At 26.0% G+C, this 25,857-nt stretch overlaps 5 protein-coding genes across 5 annotated transcripts; all 5 read right to left on the reverse strand.

Annotated features, from left to right (window-relative positions):
- Positions 1-27: 27 nt before the first annotated feature.
- On the reverse strand, positions 28-5,501 carry gflD (RasGEF domain-containing protein; the record flags this gene model as incomplete). The annotated part of the gene is made up of 3 exons (XM_636613.1): positions 28-1,899; positions 1,979-4,537; positions 4,635-5,501. The coding sequence occupies 3 exons, from the start codon at positions 5,499-5,501 to the stop codon at positions 28-30; spliced, it is 5,298 nt and encodes a 1,765-aa protein (XP_641705.1).
- Positions 5,502-6,519: 1,018 nt separating this feature from the next.
- DDB_G0279571 (polymorphic membrane protein repeat-containing protein) lies at positions 6,520-8,133 on the reverse strand (the record flags this gene model as incomplete). The annotated part of the gene is made up of 1 exon (XM_636614.1): positions 6,520-8,133. One exon carries the CDS (start codon positions 8,131-8,133, stop codon positions 6,520-6,522), a length of 1,614 nt encoding a protein of 537 aa, XP_641706.1.
- Positions 8,134-8,480: 347 nt separating this feature from the next.
- DDB_G0279573 (hypothetical protein) lies at positions 8,481-14,148 on the reverse strand (the record flags this gene model as incomplete). The annotated part of the gene is made up of 4 exons (XM_636615.1): positions 8,481-12,251; positions 12,382-12,884; positions 12,984-13,868; positions 14,088-14,148. The coding sequence occupies 4 exons, from the start codon at positions 14,146-14,148 to the stop codon at positions 8,481-8,483; spliced, it is 5,220 nt and encodes a 1,739-aa protein (XP_641707.1).
- Positions 14,149-14,868: 720 nt separating this feature from the next.
- Positions 14,869-20,773, reverse strand: DDB_G0279575 (hypothetical protein; the record flags this gene model as incomplete). Its single annotated transcript, XM_636616.1, has 4 exons — positions 14,869-18,729; positions 18,943-19,433; positions 19,547-20,461; positions 20,713-20,773. 4 exons carry the CDS (start codon positions 20,771-20,773, stop codon positions 14,869-14,871), a joined length of 5,328 nt encoding a protein of 1,775 aa, XP_641708.1.
- Positions 20,774-21,424: 651 nt separating this feature from the next.
- On the reverse strand, positions 21,425-25,801 carry DDB_G0279577 (hypothetical protein; the record flags this gene model as incomplete). The annotated part of the gene is made up of 2 exons (XM_636617.1): positions 21,425-25,216; positions 25,328-25,801. 2 exons carry the CDS (start codon positions 25,799-25,801, stop codon positions 21,425-21,427), a joined length of 4,266 nt encoding a protein of 1,421 aa, XP_641709.1.
- Between the last annotated feature and the right edge of the window lie 56 nt (positions 25,802-25,857).

A 25,857-nucleotide genomic window follows, 5' to 3' on the forward strand; every position in this document is an offset into this window, starting at 1 on the left:
ATTTATAATAAAAAATTAAATAATTTATTATTGATCCTTTTGTTGTTGTTGTTGTTGGTGTTGATTATAATTATTAATAATTTGTTGATTTTTCATATTTGGTAATGGTAAACCAGTTTGTCTTCTTGGTTCTAATAATAAAGATTTATCAAACATTTCATCATCATTTAAGATTGGTCTTGATAAGATTTTATCACGTAATGCAACATTTGAAGGCATTGGATAAGGATTTGAACGATATAATCTTAAATTCTTTATAATTAAATGAATTGATCTTAATTTTTCAAAATTAATTAATTGTGTTGATTTATATTCTTCATCATCATCATCATCATCATTATTATTATTATTATCATTATTATCTAAATTATTTGATTTATTATTTGATTTATCATTATTATTATTATTTATAATTAAAGTTGGATTTGAATCTTCAATAACTAATAAATCTTTTGTATATAAACCTAAATATGGAATTAAAGGTGGTGAAGATGAATTTAAAACTTCTCTATAATTTTTATGATTTGATTCAGTTGAGAAAATCTTTTGTAATTCTTCAAATTGATTCATTGATTTCTTTGAAATTTTATCCCAAGTTAAATATAATCTTTTAATTGCATAATGATAAATTCCTTGAGTGATAGCATAACAACAATGGAAATTTTTTAAATTTAAAAGTATGAAAGCAATCTCTATGAATTTTTCAATTACAAGTGCACGTGATGCTGGTGTTGTACAATTTAAAATCTCTGAACCAACCCAAGAACTCCATCTATTGAATAGTTGTACCATAGATTGAAAGTTTGGTGAAAGATCAGGTCTAACGAATTTCTTTTTCAATAATTCAAAAATTGGTATCATTCTAAATGCTTTCTCATCAATTAATGTAATTTGAATAGCTGCTTGTGTACTATCAATATCACAAAAATTAAATTTCTTTGATGTAGAATTCTCACCACCACCACCATTCAATGATAATGATGATGTTGTTCTTGATCCACCAAGTATAAAATTATGTAATTGACGTTGCATTAATAATGAATCTGAACTAATTCCCATTGGATTTTGTGATAATGATGGTGATAATGTTTGTGGTACTGAATTATTATTATTATTACTATTAATATTATTATTACTATTATTATTTGTTGTTGTTGTTAATATTGATACTGATGTTGTTGGTGTATTGTTTACAGAAGATAATGGTGAAGAATTTGAAATTAAAGGTGATGAAGAAGATGAAGGGAATGGAGGTGGTAAACCACTTGATAATGTTGGAGTTGATGGTGAAGATAAAGCAGTTGGTGTACCAGTTCCACTAAATCCACCAATATTATCATAATAATATTGATTATAAGTTTGTGATACTCTTTTACAAAAATCACTAAAAAATTGAAAATATTTAAATTCTTCATTTGGTAATGGTTGAAAATAATTTCTACCATTATTATTATTGTTATTGCTATTATTATTACTATTATTATTATTATTATTATTATTATTAATTTGAATTGGTTGTTCAAAATATTTTTCAGTAAAATCTTGAATTAATTCAACTGATGAATTACATTCTTCAATTTGATTCCAAAACATTGGTTTAAATTCAATTAATGATCTAATTAAAAATAAACATCTCTCTCTAATTTTCATTCTAAACTCTAATTGAATATTATATAAATTTTCATAATGTTTCTCTTGACTATATATTGATATCAATGACTGAATGTATGATTCAGTAGATAAGAAATAATCATTATGACATAAATTTACAATTTCAATAAATGTATCATCCTTATAATAATAATCCATCAATTTCAATAAAATTTGATTAACTGTAACATTCTTTACAACTTGATTACCTTTTTTAATTATATAATTTGATTGATCTTTTTCGTTAATCTAAATTAAAAATAATTTATTATATTTTAATATTAATATGTATGATTTTTTTTTTTTTTTTTTTTTTTTTAAAACCTACATCAAATATTTTCTTTAAATTTTTAATTATAAAAAATGTAATTAAAATTGCATTATCATATTGTTGAATACTAGCATCATTATTAATTTTAAATAATATTGGACCAAAAATATTTGAAATTTTATGTTGAATAATTTCTAATTTCTCTTGGTCTTCATAACTTAGAGATTCAATTAAATTAATATCAAAACTATTATTATGATTTTCATTTTCATTTTTATCCATTGTATCAATATTATTATTATTATTACTATTATTATTACTATTATTATTACTATTATTACTATTATTACTATTATTATTACTATTATTATTATTTTCAATACCAATTTCAATTTGAATTAATTTACAAAGATGTGATAATAATGATTTTAAAACTGTCCAATGAATTTGTGGTTGTGAGAATATTATTGAACGTACAAATGATAATTTATATCTTTCATCATTTTCATCGATAATCTTATTAATAGTTTCAGAAAGTAATACATCTGGTAAAATTGAATTTGGTAATACTTTAAAGAAATGAATTAATAATTCACCCAATACTTGTGGTTCTACCATTTCATTCAAATTTTTATATGCATCCTCTTTTCCTCTAGTAACTAATTTAATTAATGATTCAATTGTTATTCTATTTCTTGGTGATGATGGTTCAATAATTGTTGTTGTCATAACAATTGGTTGTGGTTGTGATTGTGGTGGTAGTGGTAGTGGTAGTGGTAGTGGTAGTGGTGGTGGTGGTTGTATATTTCCACTATTTCTTATATTTGATGTTTGATTGTTATTATCTGTACCAATATTTAAATCTGGTATAGTTATACTATTTCTTATATTTGATGTTTGAATATTATTAATATTATTAATATTATTATTATTATTTACATTATTATTACAATTATTTGTATTTGTATTATTGTTACTATTTGATTCGCTGCCGCTGCTGCAAATTTTACTATTATTTGTTGAGGTAGAAGTTGAATTATTTATATTATAAATAATTTCAATTGATTCTTTAGTTGATTCTAAATGAGTTATTAGATGATGTAAGAAAACAGGATAAGGTGAATCACCTAATAATCGCATTGATTCTAAGGGTATACCAAATACATCCTCTTTGAAACAATATTGTTGTACATCACCCCTTGCATTTCTAGTTGTTAACATTTTACTTAATGTTGATGCTGCTGCTTCTTTATTTGTATCAACTGTTGATTTTTTACTTGTTTTAAATAATGGTTTAAAAACCAATGCTGTTGTATTTGATCTTTCTCTAGGTGAGACTGGTACTTCAATATTATCATTATTATTATTACCATTATTATTATTTGTATCAAATCCAATTGTTACATTATTAGCACCATTTTCACTTGTAAAACGTGGTGATGAAATTGGTGTTGATTGATTTGATGATTCTTTTGAACTAAATAAAGATATTAAAATATTTTGACCAAATGCAATTGATTTATGAGTTTCTCTACTTGGTTTTCTTGATGCAACACCATTATTATTATTATTGTTATTATTATTTGATTGTTGATTAATTGAAAATTGATTGGTTGAATAGGATCTTGGTGGTGAATTAGAATAAGGTGAATTTGAAGTTGTAGTTGGGGTTGATGCTGGTGTACTCCCATTACCACTATTAGTAGTAGTAGTTTGAGAGTTTGTTGCTGTTGTATTATTATTATTATTATCACTATTAATAGAATCTTGATCTTCCTCTGCAGCCAATACAATCTTTGAATCTTTATCTTTTAAAGGTGATAAAAGATAATTTAAATTATTTGTTTTATTCTTTCTTAATGTTTTACCACCACCACCACCACTGCCACCACTTCCACTACCACCAAATGATGGTAATGAACCACTTCTACTTCTAGTCTCTGGTTTCAATCTAGATTCTTGATGAACAATATTCAAATTCTTACTTGGTGATGTTGATAATTGTAATGGTGGTATCTTTGGTGGTGATGATGAAATTTTATCGTCTTCTATTCCGTTGTTATTGTTTTTGTTATTATTATTCTTTGGAATTGGTAATGATGGTGAAGTATTTGTAGTTGTTGTATTTTTTGTAGTATTAATAATTGGTGGTGGAGTTGTAACTTCAGTTGTTGTTGGTGTCGATACTATACTTGGAGTTGAAGGAGCAGTATAAGAACCACTATTATTATAATTATTATTTATAATGATTGGATGATTTGATTCTTTTAATATTGATTTCGAAGGTGATTGAACAGAAACACTAAAGAAACGATTTCTCTTTTTCTCAAAGCTACTTGGTTCACCATTAAATGTTAATTTCTTACCATTATTATTATTATTATTATTATTATTATTATTATTATTATTATTAGTATTACTAGTTGAAACTGATGTTAATCTTGGACTTTGAACTGATAGTTTATGTTGATAAATTAATGCTTGATATGCAGATTCAACATCTTCAAACATTCCAAAAACATATTTCTTATAAGATGTTGTAATCTCTATAGAATGCCCTAAAATAACTGATGATACTCTTTTAATTGATAATACATTTTTAAAATCTGAATATTTCTTTTGTGAGAAAAAAAATAAAAAATAAATTATTAATAAATATACGTTAATATAATATATTATTATATAATATTATTATTATATATTAACAACTTACTTTAATTTCCTTATTAAAAATTAAACTATAAAAACAAAAATAATTATTTGTAATGAATAATTTACCAGCTTTTGAAACCTTTCTTCTATATGCACAAACATATGGTTGTTCTGATACTAATCTCTCAAATTCTGGTAACTCGAATATTTCTAAAATATTAATTGAAAATTTATTTTTAAATGGTACAATAGTATCCTCTGTTGTTTCTTCTAATTTATTATTATTATTATTATTATTATTATTATTATTATTATTATTGTTATTATTATTATTGTTGTTGTTGTTGTTATTATTATTATTATAATTATTATTATCTTTAAATATATATTTAACTTTACTTAATAAGGTTTGTCTTCTTCCATTATTGTTAATATTTCCTAATGGTGGTTTTAAAGGTGATGAAGAAGGTGAACCAATTGGTGATGATGATTTTCTTACAAAATCTGAATGTGCTTTTTCATTAAGATCATATGAGTATGATGTTGAATTTGGTATTCCATTATTATTACTACTACTACTACTACCATTACTAATTGATTGTGATCTAGTTTGTTGCATCGACTCATCGAAATAAAATGTTGCAGGTGGTAACTGTACTTTTAATGGTGCTGCTGGTGTCATGGTGCTGCTATTTCTTGATGTAGTAGCGTATTTCCATGTTTTATCATTATCATTATTATTTTTATTTTTATTTTTAATTATTTTACCATTATTACTTTCTTTTTGAGTCGAAGATGAAGATTCTAAATCAACATCTTCAAAAAATTCTTCCTCTTGATTTTTATTAATACCATTACTACTACTACTAAATGATATTGATGTGGATGCGGATTTTTTTAAATTTCCACCATTGTCACCTGAACTCATTTTTTATTTTTTTTATTATTTTTTTTTTTTTTTTTTTTTTTTTTTTTTTTTTTTATTTTGTTTATTCTTTTACTTTTTTTTATTTATTTATTTATTTATTTGTTTTTCTTAATGTGTTGTGTCAATCAATTTTTTTTTTTTTTTTTTATTAATTAATATTTTTTTTTTTTTTTTTTAAATTTTTATTTTAAAAAAAATTTTTTTGGAAAATAATAATAAAAATAAAAATTAAAAAAATAAAAAAAGTTAAAAGATAATAATATTCATATGTGTGGGTTGAGTGTTTCAGGGTGTGTGTATATATGTTGGGTTGATTATTGGAATTCTATTAATTTTTTTAAAAAAATAAAAAAAAAAAATTTCTTTTTGTTGCTATCAATATCAAAAAATGAAATTTTTATTTTTTTTTTTTTTTTATTTTATTTTTTTTTTTTTTTTTTATTTTTTTTTTTTTTATTTTATTTTTTTATTTTAAAATATCTGAATCCTGCAAAAATAATCTGATTTTTATATTTTTTGATTATATTTTTTAATATGTGTTGTCCCAAGGTTAACCAAATAAAAAGATTTAAAAATAATTTGGTTAATAATAAAAATTAATTGGTAATAAAAAAAAATATAAAATAAAAAAAAACCCAATTTAATAATTTATTAATTTTATAAAAAAAAAATTATAAGAAGAGTGGTCGCATTTAAAAAAAAATATAAAATAAAATTAAAATTTTTTAAAATTAATTATTTTTTGATTGTTTTTTTTGATTGTTTTTTTGATTGTTTTTTTGATTGTTTTTTTTTTTTTTTTATAAAATTAAAACATCATCAACCACCCAAAGAAATTATTAGAGTGGAAAGATGGAATTAAAAATAAAAAAGAAAATAAAAAAGAAAATAATAAATAAATAAATAAATAAATAAATAAATAAATAAATAAATAAATAAATAAATAAATAAATAAAATTTAATCTTTTTTAAATAAATAAAAAAATAATAATTTGAATAAATTTATTTATTATTTTTATTATAAACCAATTGGTTTATATTGTCTATCTCTTTTAACTTTTCTAACAACTAAAACTGCAACTATAACAATTAAGAAAAATCCACCAATGACACCAAATGAAATTCCAACTTTTTGACCAGTTGTTAATCCGTTTGTATTATCACTAGAGATTTCGAAATCATCTTTTTCACATTGTAATTTTTTAGATTGATTAATAACAGTACAAAAATATGAAACTGATGGTAAGCAATCTATACCAAAAGAATTTACAGTATTGGTTTCATTAATTTTAAAAGTAGTACTTGAAAGGTTAATTTTAGAGTTTGTACAATAAACTGAAGGACCATGATCATCTTGTTTAGCATAGTTTCCAATGAAGCTAGTACTGTTAATAGTTATACTACTTGAGTAGATATCAATTGCACCACCACTAACTGCTGCGGTATTATTAATGAATTGAGATCCAATGATTGTAGTTGGAGTATCGAGAAAAGCATAATTTGAAGAATTTATATTGATAGCACCACCATTTTGGGCAAAGTTATTGGTGAATATAGAGTTTTTAACTAAACATTCAGTGGCAGTGAGTGAAATAGCACCACCAGAAGAACCTGGTGATTTTTGGTTGTTATTATTTGCAAATAAGCAACTATCAACTGTAATTAAACCAGAATTTAAACCAAAGATTGGAGCAGTATTTAAATTGTTTACAAAATTACAATTTAAGAAATAAGTCTTTGTAAAATAATTTGTGAAAGCAAAACCAATACCACCTAAAGCATTTGTGAAATTTACATTTGTAAATTTGAATTGTGGTGTAGTGAGGAACTCAGATGCTAAAAAGAAGGCTGCATTAGAAGCAATTGAATCCAATTTTGAATTTGTCATTGTCAATAGACCATTTCTCATATAAATAATACCACCAGATGCTGAGTTTCTAATATTGCTAAATGAACATTGATCAATTGTAATTACAACATTTAAATCAAAAGCATAAAGTACACCACCGGAAATTTTTGAAGATGTTGAATTATTAAATGTGGTCTTACTGATATTAATTACACTGTTGGCTGGTGGGTAATCAGATTCGCCATCGGTTGAATCAATTGCAATTGAACCACCACCAATTGTTGCATTATTATTATTGAATACACAATTATTGATTTCCAATTGTATATTTGATGTACCATTATTGAAAAGTACTGGTCCATATGGTTTATTACCATTTTGAAATGTAATACCAGTGAATGAAACTATACTTGTGTCATAGATTGATGATGGTTCAATTCTAATAAATGAATCAGTAGCATTTGAAAGATCAATAATTACATCATTGGTTTCTTTATTATTATTTACAAGAGTTATAGATTGGTTGGTCACTTTTCCAAATGTTGCTTGATTAATCAAATATGTACCTGGTTCAATATTCATTGTTATGCTTTCAAATTGTCCACCACATGATAAAATTGATTGACTAATACTTTGACATGGTGTGGCTGCTGCAGTACCACAATTTTCTGTCAATCCAGATTTTGAGTCTGTATAACTAATACATTGTTCTCCTCCCAATACTATATTATCACCAAATATATAAACATATAAAAATAATAATGCAATAATTAATTTATACATTTTTGTTATTTTATTTTATTTTATTTTATTTTTTTTTTTTTTGTTATTTGTTTTTTTTTATTTTTATTTGTTTTTTTTTACTGTTTGTTATGTTTAATAAAAATAAAAAAAAAAATAAAAAAAAAAAAATAAAAAATAAAAAACAAAAAATTATAACATACTTTGTGACAATAAAAAGAAAAGGAAAAATTCAAATCGAGCTGTGACGTTTTTTTTCGAGTTTTTAGGTTTTGGGTTTTTTTTTTTTTTTTGTAAAAGGAACTAAAAAATATTAAAAATTTAGGTTACCAGCCGTTTTTCATTTTTTTTATTATTTTTTTTTTTTTTTTTTAAATTAATTATATTTTTTACAACTGCTCGTCATTACCGTTTGGGGTGTTGAAAGATGAATTATTAGGTGATTCGAAATCATTATTAGAATATTCAGAAGGTGAATTTGAGTTTGAATTATTTGAATTTTGGCGAGAATCGCTGATCATTGTTGATAATTTGGTACTGTTTCTATTTTTTGAACCTCCGCTATTTGTTGGACTATTATCTGAACTTGTATTAATATTTCTAGCACGTTGTTCAAAACAATACAAAATACTAAATCCAGGAACGATTTCAGTGATTATTAAACCAATGAAACTGAATATCATTGAATTTACATTTCCTGCTACTAAAATCAATACAAATACACAATGTAATAAAAATCCAATCGAACATGCAACAGTGAGTGTAAAAATTTTTCTTTGATGATTTGATTTTGAGCCCACTTTAATATTGGTTGAACGCATAACAATGAATAAACGGCCACCCAAGTAAATGAATGCTGCACCCATAATTAATGAAATTAATGCTTGAATCACCGCGTAAACAATACTAACTACACGTTGTGGTGTTGAACTTTCCACTGGAATTATAATACGCGAACCACAATCATTACTTGGATCGGTATTGGTATATTGGAAAACTAATACAATGGCAATGAATAATAGGTAGAGGAATGCATTGATTACAAATACAATTGTAAATAATCTCTTTGATAAATTCTCAGCAGATTTATTCTTTTTCAATACCAAGAATACAATGACATACCAAAGTACTAAAAGAATATTAAATGCTGTAAAGTAAATAAATGTTGGTAATACCACTAGAATGTAATCGGCGATTGGACTATCAGATAAATTACCACTTGGCATAATAAAGAAATAAATGGCTCTAATTGTGATAAATAGTGTTACGACACCAATTAAAAGATGGGTTAGTTGGAAATTTCTTTTTTCTGAAACAAACTGAGTTCTAACAATAAGACATAATTCAAATAAACCCCAAATTGAGACTACTGAAAAGAGAGCACCCAATGTATACATTAATGCTCTTGATGTTGAGTCGAATGCTTGTTTACTTTCATTTTCCCATTCATCCATTCGATTAATTGGGAAATAAATTGGATTACCACCTTCAATGGTAACAATTGAACATAACATTAAAACTTCATCTTTACCTGCAGTTACACTATCCTTTGAAATTTGAGTGAATATTTTATTTGATTGAATTGGAGTTGGTGTTGTTGATTCACCATCGATTTGAACTGCAAAATCTAAAATTGGATATTTTGTGCTAGATAGAGATATTTTCAAACAAATGGTTGCTTCATTTATACCATCTTGTGATTTAATCATAATACCATCTCCTAATAATGTACCAATGATTGCATCATTAGAGTTTTTAACACCATATTTATCAGCTTTCTTATAGGATACGAAATTTGATGCTAATGATTCTTTTTGTGCTGATGTATAGATTTCTCTTGAAATTTGTGAAATTGATAAAGATTGACAACTTTGAGAGATTGAATCATTTGAAAATTCAATTTTACCATAATCGAATGAAAATGATGAATTTACACCTGCGCATGGTTTAGTTTGACCTAATAATGGTGTTGATGCAGTGAAACATTGTGAGCCACCTTTACCTGAACAACTACATGTAATTGAGTTCAAATTTGATTGTAATCTTTCCATACGACAATATGCTTCTGAACGGAATAAATCTGCAACTTGAGTTTTTGCTGCTTTTGTAACACTCTTGTAGAATAGTTGATAATTGAATACACTATCGATATCATTTGGAATGAATGATTTCGCAGTATTCCAAACAATTGGTTTATAAACACCTGGTAACCATGTAGCTGCTTTCCATTGGAATTTATTTGTCCATTTATTGAATGAGTCCATACAACCTTCACATAAATCTTGATCCATTTCATTGAATTGGTAGTTGAATGGTAAATTATTAACTGTTATAGTGGATTCTAAAATTTTACAACCCATTTGTGATGTACATGAACTTTGATTTCTTGCCGGTATCCACCATACACCACCATCATCTTCACAACTAACTTTACTCAAGTAGTCCAATCCTAATGGATAACAACCATTTGGTGAATCTTGTTGGGCATATGGTTCACAACTTATGCCACTAAATTTACCATGTGGGAATAAACATTTACCATATCCATCAGGATAATTATAATTTCTTGTAGTGGCTTGATTGAAATAAAATTCATCAGAACAAATACCTGCTGTTAAACATTCTTGTTCAGTTTGACACTCAATTGGTTTTAATGAGCATAAACTTTGTTGAGCATCTGGACCAATGCATTCACCTTCAAGTTTTGTTGAACAATCTATCCATGTATAACCTGAACCAGCAGTAATACATTGTTGTTCATCTGTTGCAGATTTTAATATACAAACTTTTGCTTCGGTTGACCATTCAGTTGTACCTACAGGATTATCTAATGCTGCACAATTTGTGCTATTCATTCCGGTTTGTAAAATTGCACAATAATCATCTTGATTATTTGCTAAACTTGAAGAGCATTCATAACCACATGGTACTGAACATTTACCTTTAGAATTACAATTACTTTCGCTTGTTGCTGTTAAATCATATTCACCATTTGGTAAAAGACAAATTTGATTTTGAGTTTGACATGATGTTTGATCTGTAAATTCAGTAGCTACATGACATTGAGTATCTTCATTTGTACAAACACCACAAAAATCTTTTAAAACACAAGCATCTTCACATGACTCTTCAATACCATTTTCAGTATATGTATTATCACTGCATGACAAGTATGGACAAATACCCCAAGAAGTACAATTATCAAAATGTGATACTAATCTAAAATCCCAATATAAAAACATACTATCCAAACAAGTATCATGATGAGAAAGGCATGAACCATCCAAACATCCATTTGTTGAATAACATTGTTCTTTGCTGTATGATACTCTTGACCCCCATGTATATGTAGAACGTTCATTTATATCATTTTGACCAATACAATCATCTTTTAAATGTTTATTGAAAACTTTAGTAACAACATCATCATTTACAATGGTTGAACTCTCCAACAATGAGAATAATGTACCAGGTGATAAATTTGATAATACACATTTTACATATTCAAAATCGATTTTATTAAAATTTGGTAAACAAGTTCTTGAATATAAATTACATTTACCATCGCCATATCCATTACAATCTGTATCATTTGTACAAAATGATGTTGGTGGTATTAATTTACTCTTGCAATCTCTTAAAACTGTAATTGATGTTAATTCTAATTTGGTTGGTTCAGTTGATGGCACAGCACAATCATCAATACCATCCAACGAGCTACCATAATCTGATAATACTGATGAGGTACATTCTAGACTTGAACATTGTTCACCTACTAAACTTTGATTCACCGATACGAATTGTGTGATGTTAGTTGGAATAATTGATGGATTACAGCATTGATAATAATCCTGAATTGGTGAACAACATGGATCAGTTTTATATTCTGGATCAGTACTTAAGTATTGACATAATCTAATTGAAATATTCTTTACAACAGTTTCCATATGTAATAATGATAATGCTTTATTACTACAACCTATCCATGCATCACTAATAGTTAATGAATCTAAACTATATCTATAATTATTTAATTCATCAATATCTGATACATTAAATAATACTTTTTCTGTATTTTCTAACAATTCCAAAACTTGTTGAAATTTATCAGTATCACATTCAATTTCTTTTTCTTTAAATCCAACTTGAATATTAATTGGCTAATTAAAAAAAAAAAAAAAAAAAAATGGTTAGTAAATAATAATAATAATAAAAATAATAATAATAATAATAATAATAATAATAATAATAATAATAATAATAATAATAATAATAAAAAAAAAAACTTACATTATCATTTTCATCAAAAATATTTGAAAGAAATTGTAATTTTGAATTTAAAATTGTTTCAAAATCAAATACTTTAACTAAATCATTTTTACCAACACTTGAGGAGAGTCTGACAGAAGCTTGAAATGATTTTGGTTTATAGGAACTAAATGAATCCTTTATAATGTCATCATAAATTAAAAGGTAGTCAAACTTTGGTGTATGGAAAAAGAAGGATGGGACTGGATATAATGGATTAATATCAGTTTGTGGATATAAAATTGTAAAAGGGTCAGATGCATCAAATGTTGGACCATCATAATATGAAGTTGGGGTATCCAAACGAGCTGTATTTACTAATGATATTGCACCTGCTTGAGTTGTCATAAAATTACTTTCATAAAATGAATATCTATATCTATCACCTTGTGTTGTAATTGAAAAAGTATAATTTGTTGAATAAGTTGGTACAGCTGTTATATATATTGTTGATGGTTCTAAATATAAAACTATATAGTTATCAACTATTTTAAAATAAAAAAAAAATAAAAAAAAACAAATAATAAATATTAAATTAAAAAAAAAAAAAATTTGTATTAAATTAAAAAAAAAAAAAAACTTACAATCTTCTGATAATTGCCAAAAAGAATCCAATTCTGTTGGCTTTTGAGTTGAATTTGACATATAATAAATTACATTTTGGTACATGCATGGGAAATTAAAGTAATAAAATTCTGCTTTATCAACTTGAAAAGAGTAATATTGTGGTTCATATGCCTCTGCCACATTATTAATAATTTCACCAGTGGTGATACAAATGTGGTCAGGAGTTGCAGATTGGCAATTTGAAGTATCTACTGTAGCATTTGGTACTTTATTTGTATGAAGGATTAATGAGAATTTGAAATATTGGCTTTGTGGTACAACATTTATAAAGTAGGTATCTCTAGTCCATGATAATGTATATGAATAATGTTCAGCTACATCCCAATTATCAGATGGGCAAATATTAAATAATGCCAATCTTTGTGATTTATACTCTGATGAATATCTTTGATAGGTTAATGATGGTGTTGAGCCAATGTATGTATCACCATAACCTTCCATTGGAGTGACTTTAAGGAAAACACCATTACAACCAAACGAATCGGCTTTAACCCTAAATCTTTGAATTTTACCACCTGATGATTCAAAGCTATATTGTTTATCGAATTCAACCGTTTTCCATTCTCCACTGCATAATTCAATTCCTTCAACGCCAGTTTCGTCACATACATTTGTACAACTTGGATGACGGATTTTTGGACATTCGTTCATATCTGTATAATCACATGTACAATCAATTTCACTATCACTTGGAATATCTGTACAATTATAGTTTGGACATCCCAATGAATCATATTTATAAATATCTTGATCAAATTCGATATCAATCAATGCATATGATAAATCAACACCCAAAACGTTTACATCTTTTTTAACAACTGTTGATGATTTAACTTCAAAACCTATTTAAAATTATTTTTTATTGTGTTTTTAGAATTTGAGAAAAAAAAAAAAAAAAAAAAAAAAAAAAAATTTGATCAATTTCGTAAAACAAAAAATGATCAAATTTGCTTAAAAAAAAAAAAAAAAAAAAAAGACAAATAAAACAAAATAAAATAAAACAAAATAATAATAATATAAAATAAAATAAAATAAAATAAAATAAAATAAAATAAAATTACCTTTAATCAAATTTATTATACTCAAAAAAATAAATAGAAATAATAAAAAATTATTCTTCATTTTTTTAAAAAAGAAAAATTATAAACTATTCTTTTTTTGATGTGAAAAAAAAAAAAAGTGTTTATAAAAATATATTTATAGATTATTATTTGATGAAGGAAAGATTTATTTCAAGGACCTCTTTTTTTTTTTTTAAATGAATTATATATATTTTTTTTTTTCCTCTTTTCACTTTTTTTTTTTTTTTTTTTTTTTTTTTTTTTTTTTTGCAAAGTTTGTTTTGATCAAAAAATTTTCGTACGAGAGACCCTAATACTTGCAAGACCGTCCCAAAGATAAAGGGAAAAAAAATAAAAAAATAAAAAAAAAAAAAATAAAAAAATTTAAAAAAATGTTTTTAGCTTTTAAGGATAAATCTTTGAACACAGATTTGTGTCAGTTTACTTTAATATCTTTTTTTCTCAATAAATTAAATTAAAATTTTTTTATTTTTTTTTTTTTTTTGTAAATAAAAAAATGTTTAAAACTAAAAATAAAACCACAATTAATCAATCAAAAAAAAAAAAAAAAAAAAAAAAAATTAAATAATTTATATATTCTCAAAAATATCTTATATTTATCAACAAAAAAGAGGTATCTTTAAAAAAAAACAATTTTTTTAATTTTATTTATTTAATATTTTTTTGTTATATATTTATTTTTAGTTAATTATGTTTTTTTATTTTTATTTTAAATGTACAAAACTTATTTTTTCAATTAAAAAAAAAAGTTATTTTATTCTTAATTAATTTCACTTTCATGATTATTAATATTATTATTATTATTATTATTATTATTAATATTATTATTAATATTATTATTAACACTAAGATTACTACTATTTGGTGTATTAATTGAAGAATCATTTGGATAATCACCATTATTTGAATAAAACTCTGATGGTGAAGCAGAGTTTGATTGAGAATGAGATAATGAAATTGATTGACGAGAATCACCAACGATAGTTGTCATTTTACCACCTTTTCCACTTTTAGCACTCATTCCTCTTGTTGATGTTCCACCATCCATATTATTATTTTTAGAACGTTGATCAAAACAGAATAAAATACTACATGCTGGAATAATTTCAGTGATAACCAAACCAATGAAACTGAATACCATTGAATTTACATTTCCTGCTACTAAAATCAATACAAATACACAATGTAATAAAAATCCAATTGAGCAAACGAATGAGAGTATGAAAATTTTTCTTTGATGATTTGATTTTGAACCAATTTTAATATTAGTTGAACGCATAACAATGAATAAACGGCCACCCAAGTAAATGAATGCTGCACCCATAATTAATGAAATTAATGCTTGGATTGCTGCATAAACAATACTAACTACACGTTGTGGTGTTGAACTTTCTACTGAAATTACAATACGTGAACCACAATCATTACTTGGATCGGTATTGGTATATTGGAAAACTAATACAATGGCAATGAATAATAGGTAGAGGAATGCATTGATTACAAATACAATTGTAAATAATCTTTTTGTAAGATTATCAGCAGATTTATTCTTTTTCAATACCAAGAATACAATGACATACCAAAGTACTAAAAGAATATTAAATGCTGTAAAGTAAATAAATGTTGGTAATACCACTAGAATGTAATCGGCGATTGGACTATCAGATAAATTACCACTTGGCATAATAAAGAAATAAATGGCTCTAATTGTGATAAATAGTGTTACAACACCAATTAAAAGATGAGTTAATTGGAAATTTCTTCTAATTGTTTTTCCTCTATTCTTAATTCTTGAAATAACAATTAGAGTTAACTCTACCATACCCCATAATGCAACTGCTAAAAAGAAAGCTGCCAATGTATACATTAATGCTCTTGATGTTGAGTCGAATGCTTGTTTACTTACATTTTCCCATTCATCCATACGATTAATTGGGAAATAAATTGGATTTCCACCTTGAATAGTTGAAACGATTGAACATACCATTAATTGCTTTTCTTTACCTGTAGTAGTACCATTTGACATTTGAGTGAATAATTTATTTGATTGAATTGGAGTTGGAGTTGATTCATCATCAATTTGAACTGCAAAATCATATTTTGTATATTTATCATTGGTTTCCTCAAAAATCACCAAACAAATGGTTGCTTCATTTATACCATCTTGTGATTTAATCATAATACCATCACCTAATAATGTACCAATGACTGCACCTTTAGAGTTTTTAACACCATATTTATCAGCTTTTTCATATGATACAAAATTGGAGGCCAATGATTCTTTTTGTGCTGATGTATAGATTTCTCTTGAAATTTGTGAAATTGAACAATATTGACAATTCTGAGAGATTGAACGATTGGTGAATTGAATTTTACCATAATCGAATGAAAATGATGAACTTGCACCTGCACATGGTTTAGTTTGACCTAATAATGGAGTTGATGCAGTGAAACATTGTGGACCGCCTTCACCTGAACAACTACATGTAATTGAGTTCAAATTTGATTGTAATCTTTCCATACGACAATATGCTTCTGAACGGAATAAATCTGCAACCTGAGTTTTTGTTGCTTTATCGACACTATTATAAAAGAGTTGATAATTGAATACATCTCTATTTTCATTTGGAATGAATGATTTTGCAGTATTCCAAGTTACTGGCTTTAAAACACCTGGTAACCATGTAGCTGCTTTCCATTGGAATTTATTTGTCCATTTATTGAATGAATCTATACAACCTTCACATGTTTCTTCACTCATGTCATTGAAATAATAGTTGTAAGGTAAATTATTAACTAAATCAGCAGATTCTAAAATTTTACAACCCATTTGTGATGCACATGAACTCTGATTTCTAGATGGGGCCCACCATACACCACCACTAGAACTACAATAGGCAGCTGTTGGGAAAGTAAAGCTTTTATTGAAACAACCATTTGGTGTATCATGTTGAAAGGTATAACAGCCTTTACCTGCAATATATCCATTATTGACATGTTTGAATACACATTTACCATATCCAAATGGGTAAGGACCATTGGGTTCGAAATAAAATTCATCAGAACAAGTACCTGCTGTTAAACATTCTTGTTCAGTTTGACATTCAACTGGTTTTAATGAACATAAACTTGCATATTCATAATTTGGACCAAGACATTCACCTTCCAACATTGAAGAACAATCAATCCATGTATAATTTGTACCAGCCGTGAAACATTGTTGTTGGGTGGTTGCAGATCTTAATATACAAACATTTGCCTCTGTTGACCATTCAGCGGTACCTGCTGGATTATTTAAAGCTGCACAATTTGCACTATTCATTCCTGCTTCTATAAATGCACAATAATTATCTTGATTATTTGCTAAACTTGAAGAGCATTCATAACCACATGGTACTGAACATTTACCTTTAGAATTACAATCGCTTTCGCTTGTTGCTGTTAAATCATATTCACCATTTGGTAAAAGACAAATTTGATTTTGAGTTTGACATGATGTTTGATCTGTAGCCTCGGTGACTACATGACATTGAGTATCTTCATTTGTACAGACACCACAAAAATCTTTTGATAGGCAAGCATCTTCACATGATGTTGTGACACCATTTCCAGTGTATGTATTATCAATACAAGACAAGTATGGACAAATACCCCAGTTGTTACAATCATCAACATTTGATATCATTTTGAAATCCCACAAACCAGCGAAAACTCCCTCTAGACAAACATCATGATAGGTAAGACATGATTCATCAATGCAACCATGAGGTAAAGCAGAGTAACATGTATCATCTATACCATTTACCCAAACATAAGTTGAACGATCTTTAATATCATTTTGACCAATACAATCAGTTGAAAGATGATTATTGAAAACTTTAGCTGCAACATCATCATTGACTTTGGTTGAACCTTCCAACAATGAGAATAATGTACCAGGTGATAAATTTGATAGTACACATTTTACATATTCAAAATCGACTTTATTAAAATCTGGTATACAAGTTCTTGAAAATAAATTACATTTACCATTTCCATATCCATTACAATCTGTATCATTTGAACAAAATGGTGATAATAATTTACTCTTGCAATCTCTCAAAACTGTAATTGGTCCTAATCCCAATCTAGTTAGTTCATTTGATGATACAGCGCAATCATCAATACCTGTTATTGAACTACCATAATCTGATAATACTGATTGAGTACATTCTAGACTTGAACATTGTTCACTTACTAAACTTTTATTGACCGATATGAATTGTGTAACGTCGGTTGGTACCATTGATGGATTACAACATTGGTCATATCTTGCAACTATTGAACAACATGGGTGTGTCTTAAATTTTTCATCAGTACTTGGGTATGGACAGATATAAGTTGAAATATCCTTTTTAACAGTTTCCATTTGTAATAATGATAATGCTTTATTACTACAACTAATCCATGAATCACTAATGGTTAATGAATCTAAACGATATCTATAATTATTTAATTCATCAATATCTGATACATTAAACAATGTATTTTCTGTATCGCCAATAAATGAAATTATTTTTTGAAATTCTTTATTATTACATTCAATTTCTCTTTCTTTAAATGTTACATTTAAATTAATTGGCTTTTTTTTAAAAATATAATAATAATAATAATAATAATAATAATAATAATAATAATAATAATAATAATAATAATAATAATAATAATAATAATAATAATAATAATAATTATAATAATAATAATAATAATAATAATAATAATAATAATTTTATGTTAGTTTTGGAAATTTTTAAAAAAAAAAAAAAAAAAAAAAAAAAAAAAAAATTAAAATTACCTTTTGATCTTCGCCAAATAATGTTGAATAAAATTGTAAAGATGATGAAGAAATTGTATCATAAGTTTCAAAAACACTAGAACCTTTTGTGAGAAGGAAAGAAACTTGAAACGATTTTGGTTTAGTATCACCTAGGATTGGTTGTGATATATTTGAATAAGAGAATGAGGATGAACCTATATAAAGTGAAGATACTGGCCACAATGGGTTCATATCAAATAATGGATAAATTGTTGAAAATATACCATTAGAGGTATAAGCGGGTGATGTATATACTTGACCGCTTGGTAATGACAAACGTGCAGAATTTAAAAAATCAAGTACACCTGATAATGTTGATGGGAAATCACTAATTTTATGTGCATATTTAGTACCTTGCGTTGTAACAGAAAATACAAATTGTGATCCAAAAGTCATTTCTACTGCTATATAAATTGTATGAGGTGTAGTTTCATTTTTTGGTTCTAAATATAATACAAGACTATTTTCAGCTAAATAAAAAAAAAAAAAAAAAAAAAAAAAAAAAAAAAAAAAAATATTAATATGTTTTGATGGTATTAATTAATTTTTTATAATAATAATAAAATAATAAAATAATACTTACTATCTTGAATTAATGACCAAGTATTATTAACTTTATTTGGATATTGATAATAATCAGACATAAAAATTTGAGTACTTTGATATAAAGTTGGGAAATTAAAATAATAGAAATCAGCTTTATCAATATTAAGATTGTAAAATTTTTTTGATGCATCAGCCATTGAACCAGAATTTAGTTGACCAAGATTGATACATGTATGATTTATTGTGGCACTTTGACAATATGGAGTGATTGGTGTAGTTGGTACGAAATTTGTATGAGTTTGAATTTGAAATTTAAAACTATCACTAATTGCTCTAACTGCAATGAAATAAGTACCATTTGTCCATGATCTAAACACTGATAAAATGTTACCAGTTGTGAAACTGTAACTATCGGATGGACAAATATTGAATAACATATTTCTTTCAGGTTTTGAACCCGATGATGAACGCGATGACGATCCATGTGATCTACCGTTGATAGAAGTTTTACCAAATCCAGAGACTGGTAAAACTTTGAAATATAAACCTTTACAATCGTATGAATTTGCTTTCATTCTAAAATATAATGGTATTCCATTAATTGCTTCATAGGTTGTATTGGTATTTTCCTCCAATTTAATAGTTGTCCAATTATAACCAGTGCATATTGTGTCTTGTATAGTACCGGCAGTATTGGTATTTATACTCGTTGGACATACATTTTTACAAGTTGGATCTCTGATTTTTGGACATTCATTTACATCGGTATAATCACATGTACAATCGATGTTTTTATTAACGGGAATATCTTTACATGCGAAATTTGGACATGATAAAGAGTCATACTTGAATACTTCTTGATCAAATTCGACATCAATTAATGCATATGATAAATCTGTTCCTAATAAATTTACATCTTTTTTTAAAATTGTTGATGATTTAACTTCAATACCTATTTAAAATTATTATTTTCATTATTTAAAAAAATAATATTAATAAAAAAAAAATGGTCAATATTTTTTTTTTTTTTTTTTTTTTGTCAACTTTTTTTTTTTTTGTCTTATTTTTCTTTTTTTGTCTTCTTTTGTCAACTTTTTTTTTTTTCAAGTTTTTTTTTTTTTTGATTTTCAAAAAAAAAAAAAAAAAAAAAAAAAAAAAAAAAAAAAAAAGTGAAAATAGAAAATATAAAATAAAAATATTTACCTTTTACTAAAAGTATTATTTGAAATAAAATAAAAAATATGTACAAGATAAAAAATTTCATTTTTTTTTTTTTTTTAATTTTTAATTATTTAAGTTTTGGTATGAATTTTTACCTTTGCGTTTTCTTTATTTTTTAGAAAAAAAAAAAAAAACAAATAATAATAACTTCATATACGAAGATTATTGTTTTGTAAGCGATAATTATTTAGAAAAACAATTGGAAAAAAAAAAAAAAAAATTAAAAAAAGAAAAAAAAAATAAATTAAAATAAAAAAAAATTACAAAAAAAAATTTGAGTAGATATTATAATAATTGATTGACGAGGTTTCGACAAAGGCTATAAAAAAAAAAAAATTCAACCAATCAAATCTTTTGGATATAGATTTTTTTTTTTGAATTTTTACAAAAAAAAAAAAAAAAAATTGAAAAATCTAAGTATGCTATTAAAATCATTTTAGATGGTCCAATCAACAGATTGTTTTTTAGGTTTAAAAATCATTATCATAATAACCAACTGTTTTTTTTTTTTAAAATTAAAAAACGTAAGGTGGGCCAAGTTTATTCCTTTTTATTGTAATTTTTTATCACTTTTTTTTTTTCTGACTTTTTATTTTTTTTTTTTTTTTTTTAATTTTAGCGTACCTAAAACTTTTTTTTAATTTTTATTTTTTTTTTTATTTTTATTTTTTTTTATATTTTTTTTTATTTCGAATCAATCATCATTACTGGTTGGAGTGTTGACTGATGAATTATTGGGTGATTCGAAATCATTATTTGAATACTCGGATGGTGAATTGGAATTAGTATTAATTGAATTTTGACGAGAATCGCTAACCATTGTCGATAATCTCGTTCCTTTTTCTCTCTTTGAGCCACCTCTACTGCTACCCCTAGTTGTTCCACTTGCGGTGTCAGCAACATTATTTTTAGCACGTTGGTCAAAGCAGAATAAAATACTACATGCTGGAATAATTTCAGTGATTATTAAACCAATGAAACTGAATACCATTGAATTTACATTTCCTGCTACTAAAATCAAAACAAAAGCACAATGTAATAAAAACCCAATTGAGCAAACGAATGAAAGTATGAAAATTTTTCTTTGATGATTTGATTTTGAGCCCACTTTAATATTGGTTGAACGCATAACAATGAATAAACGGCCACCCAAGTAAATGAATGCTGCACCCATAATTAATGAAATTAATGCTTGAATCACCGCATAAACAATACTAACTACACGTTGTGGTGTTGAACTTTCAATTGGAATTATAATACGTGAACCACAATCATTGGTTGGATTTGATTTGGTATATTGGAAAACCAATACAATTGCAATGAATAATAGGTAGAGGAATGCATTGATTACAAATACAATTGTAAATAATCTGTTTGTTAGATTATCAGCAGATTTATTCTTTTTCAATACCAGGAAAACAATGACATACCAAAGTACTAAAAGAATATTAAATGCTGTAAAGTAAATAAATGTTGGTAATACCACAAGAATGTAATCAATGATTGGACTATCGGATAAATTACCACTTGGCATAATAAAGAAATAAATGGCTCTAATTGTGATAAATAGTGTTACGACACCAATTAAAAGATGAGTTAATTGGAATTTTCTTTTAATTGATATATTTCTTTGTTTATATCTTGCAATTGCGATTAAACATAGTTCAAATCCACCCCACAACGCGACAACCAAAAAGAAGGTGGCCAATGTATACATTAATGCCTTTGATGTCGAGTCGAATGCTTGTTTTCTTTCATCCTCCCATTCATCCATACGATTAATTGGGAAATAAATTGGATTACCACCTTCAATGGTAACAATTGAACATAACATTAAAACTTCATCTTTACCTGCAGTTACACTATCCTCTGAAATTTGAGTGAAAACTTTACTTGATTGAATTGGATTTGGTGTTTTTGATTCAATATCATAACTACCATCATTTATTTGAATTGCAAAATCATAAATTGGATATTTTGAATTATTTGTTCCAGATATTGTTAAACAAATGGTTGCTTCATTTATACCATCTTGTGATTTAATCATAATACCATCTCCTAATAATGTACCAATGATTGCATCATTAGAGTTTTTAACACCATATTTATCAGCTTTCTTATAGGATACGAAATTTGATGCTAATGATTCTTTTTGTGCTGATGTATAGATTTCTCTTGAAATTTGTGAAATTGATAAAGATTGACAACTTTGAGAGATTGAATCATTTGAAAATTCAATTTTACCATAATCGAATGAAAATGATGAATTTACACCTGCGCATGGTTTAGTTTGACCTAATAATGGTGTTGATGCAGTGAAACATTGTGAGCCACCTTTACCTGAACAACTACATGTAATTGAGTTCAAATTTGATTGTAATCTTTCCATACGACAATATGCTTCTGAACGGAATAAATCTGCAACTTGAGCTTTTGCTGCTTTTGTAACACTCTTGTAGAATAGTTGATAATTGAATACATCTCTATTTTCATTTGGAATGAATGATTTTGCAGTATTCCAAACAATTGGTTTATAAACACCTGGTAACCATGTGGCTGCTTCCCATTGGAATTTATTTGTCCATTTATTGAATGAATCTATACATGCTTCACATGTTTCTTGGTTCATTTCATTAAAATGGAAGTTGTATGGTAAATTGGTTTCATATGATTCTAAAATTTTACAACCCATTTGTAATGTACATGAACTTTGATTTCTTGCTGGTGTCCACCATACACCACCATCATCTTCACAATCGATTTGAGTTAAAACCATTGGATTAATAGAGTAGCAACCATTTGGTGAATCTTGTTGTTCAGACTCCTTACATGAAATTAAATATTGATAATTATCATGTGGGAACACACATCTACCCAATCCAACAGGATAATGATTATTTGCAAGAGAACTAAAGTAAAAGTCATCGGAACAAGTACCTGCTGCTGTTAAACATTCTTGTTCAGTTTGACATTCAATTGGTTTTAGTGAACAAAGTTTTACATTATTTAATGGTCCAGAACATTCACCTTCAAGTTTTGTTGAACAATCTATCCATGTATAATTTGTACCAGTGGCAGTACATTGTTGTTCATCCGTTGCAGATTTTAATATACAAACATTTGCTTCGGTTGACCATTCAGTTGTACCTACAGGATTATCTAATGCTGCACAATTTGTGCTATTCATTCCGGTTTGTAAAATTGCACAATAATCATCTTGATTATTTGCTAAACTTGAAGAGCATTCATAACCACATGGTACTGAACATTTACCTTTAGAATTACAATTACTTTCGCTTGTTGCTGTTAAATCATATTCACCATTTGGTAAAAGACAAATTTGATTTTGAGTTTGACATGATGTTTGATCTGTAAATTCAGTAGCTACATGACATTGAGTATCTTCATTTGTACAAACACCACAAAAATCTTTTAAAACACAAGCATCTTCACATGACTCTTCAATGCCATTTTCAGTATATGTATTATCTTTGCAAGACAAGTATGGACAAATACCCCAATCAGTACAATTATCAACATGAGAAACTAATCTAAAATCCCAATGTGCATAAATTGACTCAATACAAGTATCATGATAGGTAATACATGATTCATCAATACATTCTTGATGTTGAACTGCATAACAATCATCTACTTGGAATCCTGGTGACCAAATAAATGTTGAACGATCTTTAATATAATTATGACCAATACAATCCTCTCTTATATGGTTATTGAAAACTTTAGTTACAACATCATCATTTACTGTTGTTGAACCTTCTAACAATGAGAATAATGTACCAGGTGATAAGTGTAATAGTACACATTTTACATATTCAAAATCGATTGTATCAAAATCTGGTATACAAGTTCTTGAGTATAAATTACATTCACCATTTCCATATCCATTACAATCTGTATCATTTGAACAAAATGGTGATACTAATTTACTCTTGCAATCTCTTAAAACTGTAATTGATGTTAATTCTAATTTTTTAGGTTCAATTGATGGCACAGCACAATCATCAATACCAGTTAACGAACTACCATAATCTGATAATACTGATGAGGTACATTCTTGACTTGAACATTGTTCACTTACTAAACTTTTATTCACCGATATGAATTGTGTAACATTTTTTAAAACAATTGATGGATTACAACATTGATAATATCTAGCCAATTCTGAACAACATGGGTCAGTTTTATATTCTGGATCAGTGACGAAATGTGAACAATATTTTGTTGATATATTCTTTGCAACAGTTTCCATATGTAATAATGATAATGCTTTATTACTACAACCTATCCATGCATCACTAATAGTCAATGAATCTAAACTATATCTATAATTATTTAATTCATCAATATCCGAAACATTAAATAGTGTTGTCTCTGTTTTTTCAATAAGTCCCAAAACTTTTTCAAATTCTGTATTATTACATTCTAAATTTTTTTCTTTAAAATTAATAGTTAAATCAATTGGCTAAAGTAATAATAATAATAATAATAAAAAATAAATGTTAATAATTTTTTAAAAAATAAATGTTAATAATTTTTTAAAAAATAAAAATAAAAATTTAATATTATTATTTACATTATTATTTTCATCAAAAATAGTTCCAAGGAATTGTAAAGATGATTCTAAAATTGTTGAATAATTTTCAATAAAATCACCACCAACTGAAAGAATAAATGCAACTTGAAATGATTTTGGTTTAAAAGTATTTAATGGTGGCTGTAAAATATTTAAATAGTTAAATGAAGTTGAATCAATGAAACGAGCAGATACTGGCCATAATGGATTTATATCGTATTGTGGATAAATTGCGGTGAATGTAGTGCTAGTTGTAAAAGCTGCTGAATCATAATCAATAGTTGGCAAACGTAAACGTACACTATTAACCAATGCTAAAGTACCAGGTTGTGTTGATAATGATCCCAATGAATATCTATACCTATTACCTTGATTTGTAATTGAAAATGAATAATCTGTTTCATAAACTGTATATACACTTAAATAAATAATTAATGGTGTTGTACTATCAACTGGTTCCAAATATAATACCATATTATTTTCATCTAAAAAAAAAATAAAAAATAAAAAATAAAAAAACAATTAATAAA

This window comes from Dictyostelium discoideum (assembly GCF_000004695.1).
Source record: "Dictyostelium discoideum AX4 chromosome 3 chromosome, whole genome shotgun sequence".
Lineage (NCBI taxonomy): Eukaryota > Evosea > Eumycetozoa > Dictyosteliales > Dictyosteliaceae > Dictyostelium > Dictyostelium discoideum.